Source organism: Sphaerodactylus townsendi, linkage group LG01, assembly GCF_021028975.2.
Source record: "Sphaerodactylus townsendi isolate TG3544 linkage group LG01, MPM_Stown_v2.3, whole genome shotgun sequence".
NCBI lineage: Eukaryota > Metazoa > Chordata > Lepidosauria > Squamata > Sphaerodactylidae > Sphaerodactylus > Sphaerodactylus townsendi.
Genome location: NC_059425.1, coordinates 182,886,425 through 182,898,767, shown reverse-complemented (window position 1 = coordinate 182,898,767; position 12,343 = coordinate 182,886,425). Strand labels below are relative to the sequence as shown.

The following is a 12,343-nucleotide window of genomic DNA, read 5'->3' as shown; positions in this document are numbered from 1 at the left end:
TGGCTGGCTCAAGGTTGACTCAGCTTTCCATCCTTCCAAGGTCGGAAAATTAGCACAAAGCTTGCTGGGGGTAAAGTGTAGATGACTGGGGAAGGCAATGGCAAACCACCCTGGAAACATACTCTGCCAAGTAAATGTTGCGATGTGATGTCACCCTGCAGGTCAGCAATGACCTGGTGCTTGCAGAAGGACTACCTTTACCTGTCTTTACACTGGGGCTTTAGTTCAATCTGCAATTGATGCGAGTCTGACATCAGATTGTTACAGCAAATAGGCCTCCGCACTCTTATGAATTAGTGTCATTTTGCAGTATAGACAGTATGTGCGAGCACAATAACCCTCATGCACACAGGTCACTCTGAGGCACTGCATATCTGGTCCACACAATTATTCACAAGTCCATATGAGACCACACTGTTCAATTCCAACGGAAATTTTATATCTCCATTTTTATGTGATTCCCAAATGGAACTTCACAACAGAGCTGATATCTCCTGTGCCTTGAGTCCATTCATGGATGGTACATAGAAAAATGAGAATCCTGTATATCTTGTGCCTTGAGTCCATTCATGGATGGTACATAGAAAAATGAGAATCCTGTATAGAATCGCACCACACGTCTGAATGACACTATATAAGAATGTTAACCCCAGGATGAAATCGAGCTATTGAGAATCGGTATACTGAGGAAGAAACCGTCGAAAACGCATTCAGACGTGTGGTGCGATTCTATACAGGATTCTCATTTTTCTATGTACCATCCATGAATGGACTCAAGGCACAGGATATACAGGATTCTCATTTTTCTATGTACCATCCATGAATGCACAGGAGATATCATATTTGGTCCACACACCAGAGTCCAACCATTTGCAAAAAAAATATATTACAGCCTTCCCACATGTTTCCCAAATGAGTGTCTTAGGCTCCACAAAGGATGAAATACAAGTGCTTGCAATGTGTATTCACTCTAAATCTCGTCCAGCATCTCGCTCCCATCTTCCAGCTCTTTACTAGCAATTCCTTTCTGACTGCAGCTTTAGACCTGAAGAACTCATTTTCTCCCTGGGATACCTACCGGCATAGATGCCGTTTAACTTCAGATTGGGGCCATAAACCACAGCGGGTTACGGCCCATCAACCTGTAGCTCCTCTCTGGTTTCTGACTGCTCAACTGTGATGCCTCAGAAGCAATGTGAAAAGTTGGGGAGGTAAAGATTAGGAAGACACAGACTTCAAGCAGGAAAGTCAAGGCTGCAAAGGTATGAAAAAAGGATATAATCTGCTAACTGGTCAAGTCAATTTAACATCCAAAGACCATTACTGTAAAACTTGGAAAACCCAAGCTGACCAAGGCATCGCCTTCCTCTTATCTTAATTCAGATCATGACACCAACAGCTGTCACTAGCCCAAGACCATCCTTCAAAACAATTTTCGCAGAAAAACGTGTGGGTTGGCATCTGCAAGGGGAGGGGGAATTATTACAGTGTTAAAAAGGAATAAAGAGCAGATATAGAGATGGAGAAAGGTGCTGAAGGAGACCAATAAGAATGGATGCAGGAGCATGGCAACTAAGAGTGGGAAAGCAGCATCCTCAAAGCTGCAATGACATAACATTTTTCTAGAGAGTTTAGAGGGAGTTAAAAGTCTGCACCACAGCTTGTGGGATAAAGTACGGGGAGGCTCGAATGTTGGTTTAGTTTATTTCAACCATGTTTTCTTAAAGGGACTCTCCCTACTGTATGCTAAATACCCATTTCAATTCCCACGCTCTGCACAGAAATGTTGCTCACTCTGAACTGAACCAGACATTTGCTTCTTTAAAGCATTGGGCCCAGGGCTTCCACCTGAATTTCCTGCAAGGACAAAAGAGAGCTAGCACATTGTAGAGGTGAAGAGTGGCAGACTCTAATTTGGAGGACCGGGTTTGATCCCCCTCTCTTCACGTGAAGTCTTCAAGATGAACCTGGGCCAGTCCCTGTTCTCTTAGAACTCTCTTGGCCCACATTGAGGCAAGCAATGGCAGACCGCCTCTGGATGTCTCTTGCCCTGAAAACCGTGCAGGTTTGCCATAAGCCAGCTGTAACTTGACAGCATCTTCCATCACCGCTGTGGCACAGAACTCACCCCACTGCATGACCTCTTGAGATAGACCAGAACCTGTGTGGCAACAGGTTCAACAGCAGGGTTGGCCAGCTGGGGTTGAAGGCATTCCTTCGCAAACTTCTACAACATGCTCTGGAAAGCATTCATGAGCAGCATCACCGTTAAAGTTCTGAAGGTGCAGAAGATAGCCTTCTGAACACTTCACATCCACTCATTCAAGTGACCCTAAGGAGCACTGCAATGGATGAGCCCCAGAAGCGGTCCCTAGTTCCACAAGAGCAGGACATTCTCAGTTACAAATACTTGCTATCCAGTTACAGCCAATACCTTCCTTGCTCTTCATTTATAAAAACATAGAACTCACTGAAAAGTATTCCTGAAGTCTAAATAGCCCCAAGGGTCAGATTTGTTACGTCTGCAAACCAGACAGGAATCAACAAACTTACCTTAATTTGACATTCACTGAATATGGACAACATTAACAAGGAATGATTCATCTAACATTAAGCAATACAATTTCTGCCATTCCCTTAATTTCTAGCTTGGCAGTTCGCCCCATTTCTATTCTTGAAAGCAAAGAAAAACTATAAGCAGTCAAACATTATGCTTTTAGATGTGAGGTGTACCAGATATATATTTATATATATATATACTCAGCAGTGTCTGATTCCTATAGCAAAGTAGTTACAGGCATTTTTTATTTATAATTTATATCCTGCTTTCTCCCCGATAGAGACCCAAAGAAGCTTAGATCATTCTCCTCTTCTCTTTTTTAATCCTCATAACAACCCTGTGAAGACAGCCAGGCTGAATGACTGCCTTAAGAACACCCAGCAAGGTTCCCCAACAAAAAGGGCGCTTTAGTCTCCCAGATCGTAGAGGAACACAGTAAACATTACAGCACACTAGTTTTCAGGTATAGAAAAGAAGGACAAAGCAGTCATTTCAATGCAAAGTCTGTCCAATAGCCCACCTCGCTAATTAAAGCACATTGCTCAACCACTGCAATCTTGAACACTAACCATTCAAGCAACCGTAAAAGTTAAACATAGAGCTTCAGTAATTCTTGTACACACAAGACTTTGTTCCTAAAGCATATGTTCCACCGAGAGCAAGAATGGTGTCAAGGTTAAGAGCGGCAGACTAATCTGGGGAACTGGGTTCGATTCCCCAGTCTTCCACAAGAAGCCTGCTGGGTGACCTTGGGCCAGTCACAGTTCTCTCAGAACTCTGTCCACGCAAAGGAAAGCAACAGCAATCCACCTCCGAAAGTCTCTTGCCTTGAAAACCGCACAGGGTCGCCGTAAATCAGCTGTGACTTGGTATCACAGTCACATGTTTCCTCTACCAGTTTAAACCCAACGTAATATTGACTTACCATCATTTTGAGTCTTATTCATTTCTTCCATCCAGGTTGGAATATCTTTCAGGGCAACGTACTCCCGTAGGTATTCTTTTCGCCTTTCTTCCTGCGTCATCTTCAACAAGCGTTCTATTTAAAAAAAAAGGATGCGTATGCGTTAATGTTAGCAATGCTATGCCCCAATTGCAGAATGGTAGTACTCACATCTGTTTACTTTTTTCAGAGATGATGTGAATGACAAGATATAAACGTGCACTTGATTGGAGTTTGAAGGGGTCTTTGACCTTCCTCATCTGCATTAAATGCCCTGAGTACAAGGCAGTGTTGGGAAAGTGGTTTTCCTGCCCCCCTTCCCAACAGCATCATGGCACCTAGAGGCATGTCCTGGGTTTTCCCTGTCTCACCTCAGATATTTCCCAAACCTGCTTTCCTTGCAAAGTGTTGGGGAAATCTGGATGGTTATTCTGTGGGCAGTCCCAGTCATGGCAGCATTTCCCCATAACCATGGGGGGGGGGGTGTTGTTGTTTTAAAAAGGAACAGAAATTGAATATCATCATCATAAGGTGTCCATCAGGTGTTCTGAATCTCCAACTATCATGTTTTAAAAATTCTCTGGACTTTTTCATTGTACAGATACAAGGGGAAAGGCGTATCTTGGTACCAAAAGGAGTGAGAGATTTACTTCTAACTGTTAGTCACATTATTACCGGTATAATGATATTCACTTATCTTCTTTAAAAAATTAAAAAGTCCTGGCCACTGCCAGGAGACTGAAGGAAAGATGGGAGGAAGTTTGTCCAGTGGAAACCACAATATTCTTAAATTTCACAAAAAAGCAGTCCCAAAAACCATTTAGAACATTACCAATTAGCACCATTCTTTACTGGCCAAGCCTCTCTAATTACAGTCCTTGACACTATTATTAAAATGTGTTCTAGGCTCCTTTACGATGACTTCTGTAAAAGAACATCAAAGTTATCAACACTTTTTTCGAAACTCTGAACAGCATTCAAGACTTGTTTGGTTTTCAGGGCCACCCATCTAACACTGTTGGAATCCCAAACTTCTGTTTGCATCAGTCACTTGATTCGACCAAAATGTTTACTTGGGAAGCAGCATCTCAGTTACCAAATCCACTCTCAGGTTCTATTATGTACAGTTGAGTTTGCAGATAGCTTTGAAGAATTTTACAAGGCAAACACTCTCTGGAGGTATCTGTAGTGTCCATCTGGCCTGCAACAATAGCATTAACAACATACAGCGCCACGCAGTTCAGTAGATTCTGCACAGTAACTGAAAACAATACCATACTGGAAACACCATGGAAGCATGGTTCCATTTAATAAGTAGTAAACAGAAGAAAGACCTTTCCAAAACTGTTCCTCCACTTTCAGGCAATTGACAAAACTTTCATATGACGAAGCACTCTAAGAAAAACTGGTGTAATTGCCACAATTATTTAATTGACTGGGAAGACGGTGACAAACCCATGAAGTACACAGCCACTGGAAGGGACTGGTTGCCATCAAACGTGGGCATTGGATGAGATTCTAACACAACTGAAGGCAAATGAAACATGAACAAAGCAACACATTTACTGAACTGTATGAGCCAAATAGTATACCAATTCCAGAGCGACTCCCTCCCCCATAGGGAGGAGCAAAGACTTCACCAGCAATCTGGACAGTACCAAGGATCCGTAAGGTTAATTCTGTGTGTGGCTGCAGCTCAACAAAAATTCCTGACAAGAGCATGGAAAACCTTCAAGCATGGGGAGCAGTATGCATGGTTAGCAGCTCTCATGCGCTACAGCCAAGGCCCTGCAGAAGAGCCAGCAGAAAGACTTCATCTGGATTTGCAGAGTTCCAGAGTGCTCACACTGAGTTGCTTTGATCGGTGATCAAATTGAAAGGGACATCTCAGCTAAGAAGCCACCAACTGCCAAGGTTTGTGTACTCATTCAGTAATAATTTGATTTTCCACAAGTTTTTGCAGGGAAATGTTTCAAGACTGCACGCAGCAGAACAACTAGGCAAGCTTTGAATCACGGGGACGCTGTTAAGGGGGACCTGAATCAGATGGTAAGCTCCCGATTTACAAAACAGCAAGCGCCGGTCAAGCTTAGGAGATCTGTGAAAGCGTTTATTTTTGAGTTAAAGAATCACGGGTTCCGTAACTAAACTGGGTAAAATTGGCCGATGTGATCTTATGAACAGCGACCACTTCAGAAAACTGTACAAAGCCTTGCTGAGCAGAAGGATCTGGTTTTGCACTGCTTCTCGGGAACACTCATGGGCAGTAGTTAAGCACACAGGTATTTAAGCTGAGAGAAATCCATGAAGGCTAACAACTTCCGTGCAATTTTAACAGCAAGTGGTCAATAGGCAGACAAGCAGGGGCTCTCAACGCCAAAGACTCTAGGACTAGCACTTTTCCTAGAAGCAATGTTACAGCTGTGAGATACAAAAAGTTGCTGAATATTCCTAACATGCTCCTGCCTAGTTTGTTGTTCACCAGTAATGGAAGAACTTAAAACCTGCACACGGTGGCTTTTATCCAGCTGTGAGAAAAGCTATACAACTACAGATATCAACTTTATTGCTAGTGAAATTTGCTTTCAGAGTGTAGAACATCTGTCCTGGAGCTCTGAATTCTAAGCTTTGCTGGGATTTTTCTTCTTCTGTGTGTGCCACTGCAGCTTCCCCAATTATTGGCAGCTATCATAAGCCAACATTAGATCCATGGCAAAAGTCACAACTAATTTATTTGCATGCCCTTGTCTGTCAAATCAAAACTAAAGGTCTGATTTACAATGGCCACAAAATTATCGAAGGCCAAGCAAAAAGTGCCAGAGGTTTTTATATTAGCAGATTCACACACTTCTTAGTGGTTTCAATTTATCTTCAAGCTGGATTGGATCATCAGCCAGATCCTATCTATGTTCACTGAGAAGCGCTTTTATAGGTGTCAAACTCGCGGCCCTCCAGATGTTATGGACTACAGTTCCCATCATCCCCTACCTCCTTACCCAGACATGACGAAACTTAACAAGCAAGGACTAGGCTTACTCAGAGGAACACAGCAAGAAGTTTTCCTCAGCAAAGTTTAGAAGAAATTTAACAACAAACATTCACACAGTGTCAATTACCAATGGCTTCTGGGTGAACAGGACTCATAAGCCATAAAGCTCACTGATTTCTTTATTTCCTGTCAGTAATCTCAAAGAGTAAAGCAATATCATTCATAAATTATAGGTTACATGCAATATAAAACAATCTGTTAATCAAAACACACATAACTTCGCAGCAACGAAGTAACAGATTCATAAAGCCGCTATAGCCAATCCTGATACACACTATCGAGCAAGGCAACAACTTGCCCTGCTGTGTTTTTCAATAGCTACGCTACAATCAGTAGTCACATACAGACCACCACAAGCAGACTCTCCCTGCTCCAGGAGTTTCTCCATGTCTTCGCTATTCCCCCCAGTTCAAAGAAGCAGGATGAGACATTTCCTACATCAAACTTATACCAGACAGAATTAAAAGTCATTTTTCTGCCAGCAAAAGACATTGACAAGACTTTATGTACTGTGGTCTGAAGAGCTCACCACTGGGCATGTTTTTTGAGAGATAACATAACATTTGCTTCGAAGTATTTCCTTCAGGTGAAGGGCCAGGCTGTTTTACTTCAGCTGCCCTGCCAGTCCACTGGACGAGGACTTGCTCTGGAATCTCCCATTTGTGTCCCTTTTCAAGGGTTAAAAGAGCAATGTTGCAAGCCAGGAGCAAGGAGTCCCTCCAGACTTTCCTAAGATCTCAAGTCTGGGCAGGCAATTCCTTTAAAAAAATGTTTTAAAGTATCAAGTTTTTTGCACATGTGAGCATATACCTCCCCACACCTTGTGCTTATTCAATCCAATCCAAAGACTTTTATTAGGCATAAAATCCAGAAAATACCGAACATTCCAGATACATTAAAAGGATCACTGTTACACATCTTGCAAGACACGAATTTAAAAAATGTAGCAACTGCTTCCAAGATTTCTGCATTAGAATTGTTCAACAGCTGGAACATTTTTAACATTTGTCAGAACGAAGCATAAATCCTGATGGCAATAAAGCTCTCAAATCAGTTCTAATGTTATTATACTTCGAACAGTTAAAGCAGAATATGAGAAACTGAGTCCGTTGTATGGGCACAACTTGTGCTTATTTAAGGCAAGGCAAACCTGGAGAAAGACAAGATGGAAAGATTTTCATTAACAAATAATTAATGCCCGGATCTATCATGTAGAGCATAGGTGTCACTTGTGATGTAGAGGAACACCAGACATACACTCAGAGATGACCCTGTGGAAGGAGAAAGGGGTGTGTGTGTAAGGCTGGAGAGTCACCCCTGCCAAAGTATGACAAGGAAGAAACCCCAAAAGACCTGCTCCTCCAAAACGCCAAGAAGCAGCGAGAGGCAGCAAGGCTGCTACCCTTGGCCCTTTTACCCAGAGAGCAAAACCCCTGCAGTTCAACCAGACCTACTTTTGAGTAAGCATGCACTGCAACTAGAAGGCAAAGGGGTGTCACCAGGAAAGGAAAGCGAAACCAGAAAAGAAAGTTAAATCCCCGTCCAGCAGCACCTTGGAGACCAAAAATGGGGGTGGAGAGGGTTGTCAGTTGTGTTACTTCACACAGAAAAAGCTCTGGAGAGTCACCCCGACCCTGCCAAGGCAACCAGGCAGAAAGCGGCAAGGTCACACAAATAGTGGGAGAAATAAACCCAGAGAGGGCAAGGTCACAACAGAGGGAATAATAAACAAGGCGGGGTGGGGGGGGGAGGTTTAGGGTTAAGCAACAGGGCTCCACCCCCACCCCCACCCCCACATCTCGTTTCCTTTCGCCCCTCTCCTTGCAGGAGAGACCCTATGCATGCTCTCTTTGCACTTGGAGCTGTCCGCCTTTGTGGTGGTGCTGCATTTGGGGATGGGGGTGAGCAATCAAGAGGCGAAGAAGAAGAAGAGTCACTTTGGGAGGCGGAAAAGGAGCCGGAGGAGGACGGGGGGACACCTTGCCCAGGTGTGCTGAGGAGGCAGCGGGCGCAGCAGCAGCAGCAGCTGCCCCGACCCTCTTCCTCTTCCTGGCCCGGAATGACAAGCTCACCCCCCCCCTCCGGGAAGGACGGTGGAGGTGGGGGGGGGGGGGAGCCGGGCTGCGCTCACCTTTCTCTTCCCTCCAGACCTTTTTCCGCTTGTTCCCGGGGTACATGGCGCTGTGGCTGGCGGCGGCTTTGAGCTGCAGGTTCCCCAGGCTCACGGGCGGCGGAGGGGGCCGGGCTGCGGGGCTCGGGGAGGGGGGGGGCTCGGTCGGCGGGAGGGGGCGGGCGACGGGTGCGAGTCCGGCTCCTCAGCGCCGTCCGTCCCTGGCCGGCCGCGCGCGTCAGGCAAGTGGGTCACGCCTCGCTCGAACCCCGGCAGACGCCCCCGCGGCGCCCGCCTCCTGCCCCCGCGGCCATTGGCTGCGCCGCACGCCGCTCGGCCGCGCGGCTCCGCCCACACGCCCCCTCCCACCCTCCGCTCGCCCCGCCCCTCCCGTCGGTCGGGCCGTTAACGGCCGCAACGGATGGGAGTCGCGCGCGCGCGCGGGGTGGGGGTGATTTAAAGGGACAGGCCGAGATTGGCGGGAGTCTAGCGGCGTCGTTTCTTTCAGGGGTCTCCGGACTCCGACATCTGATTACGTTTCTGGGCAGCCTGAATGTGTCATTGTGACACTCGTGCTGCGCTGCAATCCTCACGCGCGGCTCGTTGACATCCTGTCAGTGGTGTGGACTCCCTCGGTGTCATCCGCCATGAGTCCTTGCAAGAAAGGGGGATGATAAATAAAGTGAACCAAATAACTAAAAGTACAGACTAGTGGCATTAGCGCTTCCTGGTGCTCCCAGACCCATACTGAATGTCCCATCCTGCCAATGAAACTGACTCCCTCTGTGGCCCTTTCCGCACGTGCAGAATAATGCACTTTCAATCCACGTTCACAATTGTTTGCAAGTGGATTTTGCTATTCCGCACAGCTGCAAAGTGCACTGAAAGTGGATTGAAAGTGCATTATTCTGCATGTGCGGAATCCGCCAATGAGTCCTTGCCAGAAAAGGGGATGATAAATAAAGTGAAGCAAATAAATAAAAGTATAGACTAGTGGCATTAGCAGAGGTGGGATCCGGGGGGTTCCGAAGGTTCTGTAGAACTTGTTGTTTAAAATTTAAAATATCACTTTTTTAATATTTAAAATATTTTTATTAAGTATTAATATTTTAATACTTAAAATAAAAAAGTGATATTAAAATATTTTTAAATACTTTTTAACAGTCATTATTTGAATCCCACCATCATCGGCACCTGTTGTTAAAATGTTTGAGTGCTTTCTGGTGCTGACTGTCCAAATCCTCTTTTTTATGTCCCATCCTATCAGTGATACTGACTCACTCTAATCCGCCATGTGTCCCTATGAGAAAGGGGCAGTGGGATGATGAATAACATGAACAAAATAAAAAGTATAGATTAGTGGCTTTAGTGCTTCCTGGTGCTCCATATTGAATGTCCCATCCTGTCAATGATACTGACTCACTCTGTGTAAGCCGCCACAAGTCCCTGGGAGAAAGGCAGATAATAACATGAACAAAATACATAAAACATATATACTTGCATTGGCCTCCCCACTCCACCGTGGAAGCTTGTGGGGCCGGTCATCCAAACTTCTAACATCCACATGCATTTTTGTACCATTTAATGCATCATATTATTTATTTTGGATTTATATCCCACCCTATCCCCAAAGAGCTCTGGTAGAGTAGGGAGGCCAATGCCGCTAGTCTATATTTTAATTGATTTTGTTTACATTATTTATAGTTTGCATATTATCATTTATATGCTTTACATAACAATATGACATTATGCTTTAGAGGTTTCTGGTGCCACCAGACTGTCCAAATCCTTATACTGAATGTCCCATCCTGTCAATGACACTGACTTGCTCTGTGTCATCCGCTGCGAGTTCCTGTGAGAAAGGCAGACTATAAATAACTTCAAATGAAAAAATAAAAATACACACTAGTGGCATTGGCCTCCCCACTCTACCGTGAAAGCTTGCGGGGCCGGTCATCTGCATCCAGACTTCTAGCATCCCTATGTATTTTTGTACCATTTAACGTGTCATATTATCTCTTATATGCTTTACTATGCTTTAGTGGTTTCTGGTGTCTCCAGACTGTCCAAAGCCTCATATTGAATGTCCCATCCTGTCAATGATACTGACTCGCACTGTGTAATCCACCATGAGTCCCTGTGAGAATGGCGAACTATAAATAATGTAAACAAAATATAGACTGGTGGCATTGTCCATGAATACTCTATCATGAAAGTTTCCTGGGTGAACTCTGGGTCGGTCATCTGCCCCCAAACATCCATATGCGTTCTTGAACCGTTTAATGTGTCCTGTTATCATTTATGCTATGCTTTAGTTTAGCTCTCTCGGGTGGCTCCAGATTTCTACAATCCTATTACATTTCTGTACCACGTGTCAACTTAACACATATAGTATCCTTCAGTTCTGTCTGGCGGCTCCAGACTTCTGAAATTCTAATATATTTCTGTACCACTGAATATATCATCTTAACACTTATGCTCTTTGATTCTTTCTCGTGCTTCCAGACTGCTAAAATCCTTGTGCGTGGTTTATTGAATGCCCCATACTATCAATGGTATAGACTCCCTGTCATGCTGCTGCTGGGGGGGGGGGGGGATTTTTGCTTTCGCTTTGGCAGGTGTTGGTTATCATTTCTAGCTGCGGCCTTGGAGTTCTGCAGCTGGTGAGAGACTCCAGGCCGAACTGTGTGAACTCTCTGCTTCTCATGAGCGGGTGGGGTGCTTGTATCTTATTATCAAGAGTTTGGCTTGCTTTCCGCCAGAACTCTCTTAATGTCAGATTCCCCGTTCAGACAATAACTCACTTGATGGGTTCAAGGATTTTACTGAAGAGTTGACAGGAACAAAGAAAGCGTGTCTATCCTAATAAGCCACAACAGTCAAAATTCTTGAAGCAGGAGTGACACTTTATTCAAAAAAAGGGGCCTCCAGCAAGCGAAAGGCCAGGGTCTCATCCATTCTGGAAGGCAGACTTGCACAAATTATGCAATATTGTGACAGATGCAGAACCTTCTTATCCAAGACTTTCCCAGCTTTGGTTCTAAACTTTCTTTATTAGCTGGGTTGCTACAGCTGGCTCAGCCCCATCCCCATAGTAACAGCCTTGGAACTTCAGAGAAAGAAATGTGCCATTGTTTCTCTGAAATACCAGGCCAATCCAGTGCATCTTCCCTCTCTCTTAGACTTCGGGCTCCCCATTGCAATTTCAGCACTTGTTCGCTTTAGCCATCATAGCCGCCTCTTAGCAAATTCATCTCTAGCTAGGATCATCTGGAACTGACGGTCTTTCGTCCTTGTCTATCATCATCAAAGGCAAGAAAGTTGGGTACATTTTCTCCTCTACCCTGTTTTTCTTACAGTTATTTTAGCAGTGCAAGGGGGAGCCACTCTGCGCAGGCCAAGAAATGACACACATTTCATTCTGAGCAGACAGTCTGCCCAAATTTTCAAAAAAAATTGGGTGGCTGGGTCCGGGACCAGCTTATGGTCAAACTGAGTAGCTTCATTTGTCCAAAATAACCCCAGGACCTGGAACGTCTCTAGTTTTCACTTCAAGCAGCAGGTGGGGCTCACATGATACCCTCCCCCTCCAAAAAAACCCCCCTCTGCCCATGTATAAATAGGGAGAAAAGTAGATCCGAACTCTTCCCCAGCAGTACAGTCGGTTATAATTCAGATGCG

The 12,343-nt window shown here is 44.8% G+C and overlaps 1 protein-coding gene across 1 annotated transcript in view; it reads right to left on the bottom strand.

Annotated features, from left to right (window-relative positions):
• MACROD2 (mono-ADP ribosylhydrolase 2) overlaps positions 1–8,952 on the bottom strand; it is a 1,251,138-nt gene extending 1,242,186 nt beyond the window's left edge. Inside the window, exons 1-2 of the mRNA XM_048506382.1 lie at positions 8,684–8,952; positions 3,486–3,599 (exon numbers count right to left, since the gene is read on the bottom strand). Of these exons, the coding sequence (XP_048362339.1) occupies positions 3,486–3,599; positions 8,684–8,729 (160 nt within the window). The 5' untranslated portion in view covers positions 8,730–8,952. The remainder of the gene's footprint in view (positions 1–3,485; positions 3,600–8,683) is intronic.
• Between the last annotated feature and the right edge of the window lie 3,391 nt (positions 8,953–12,343).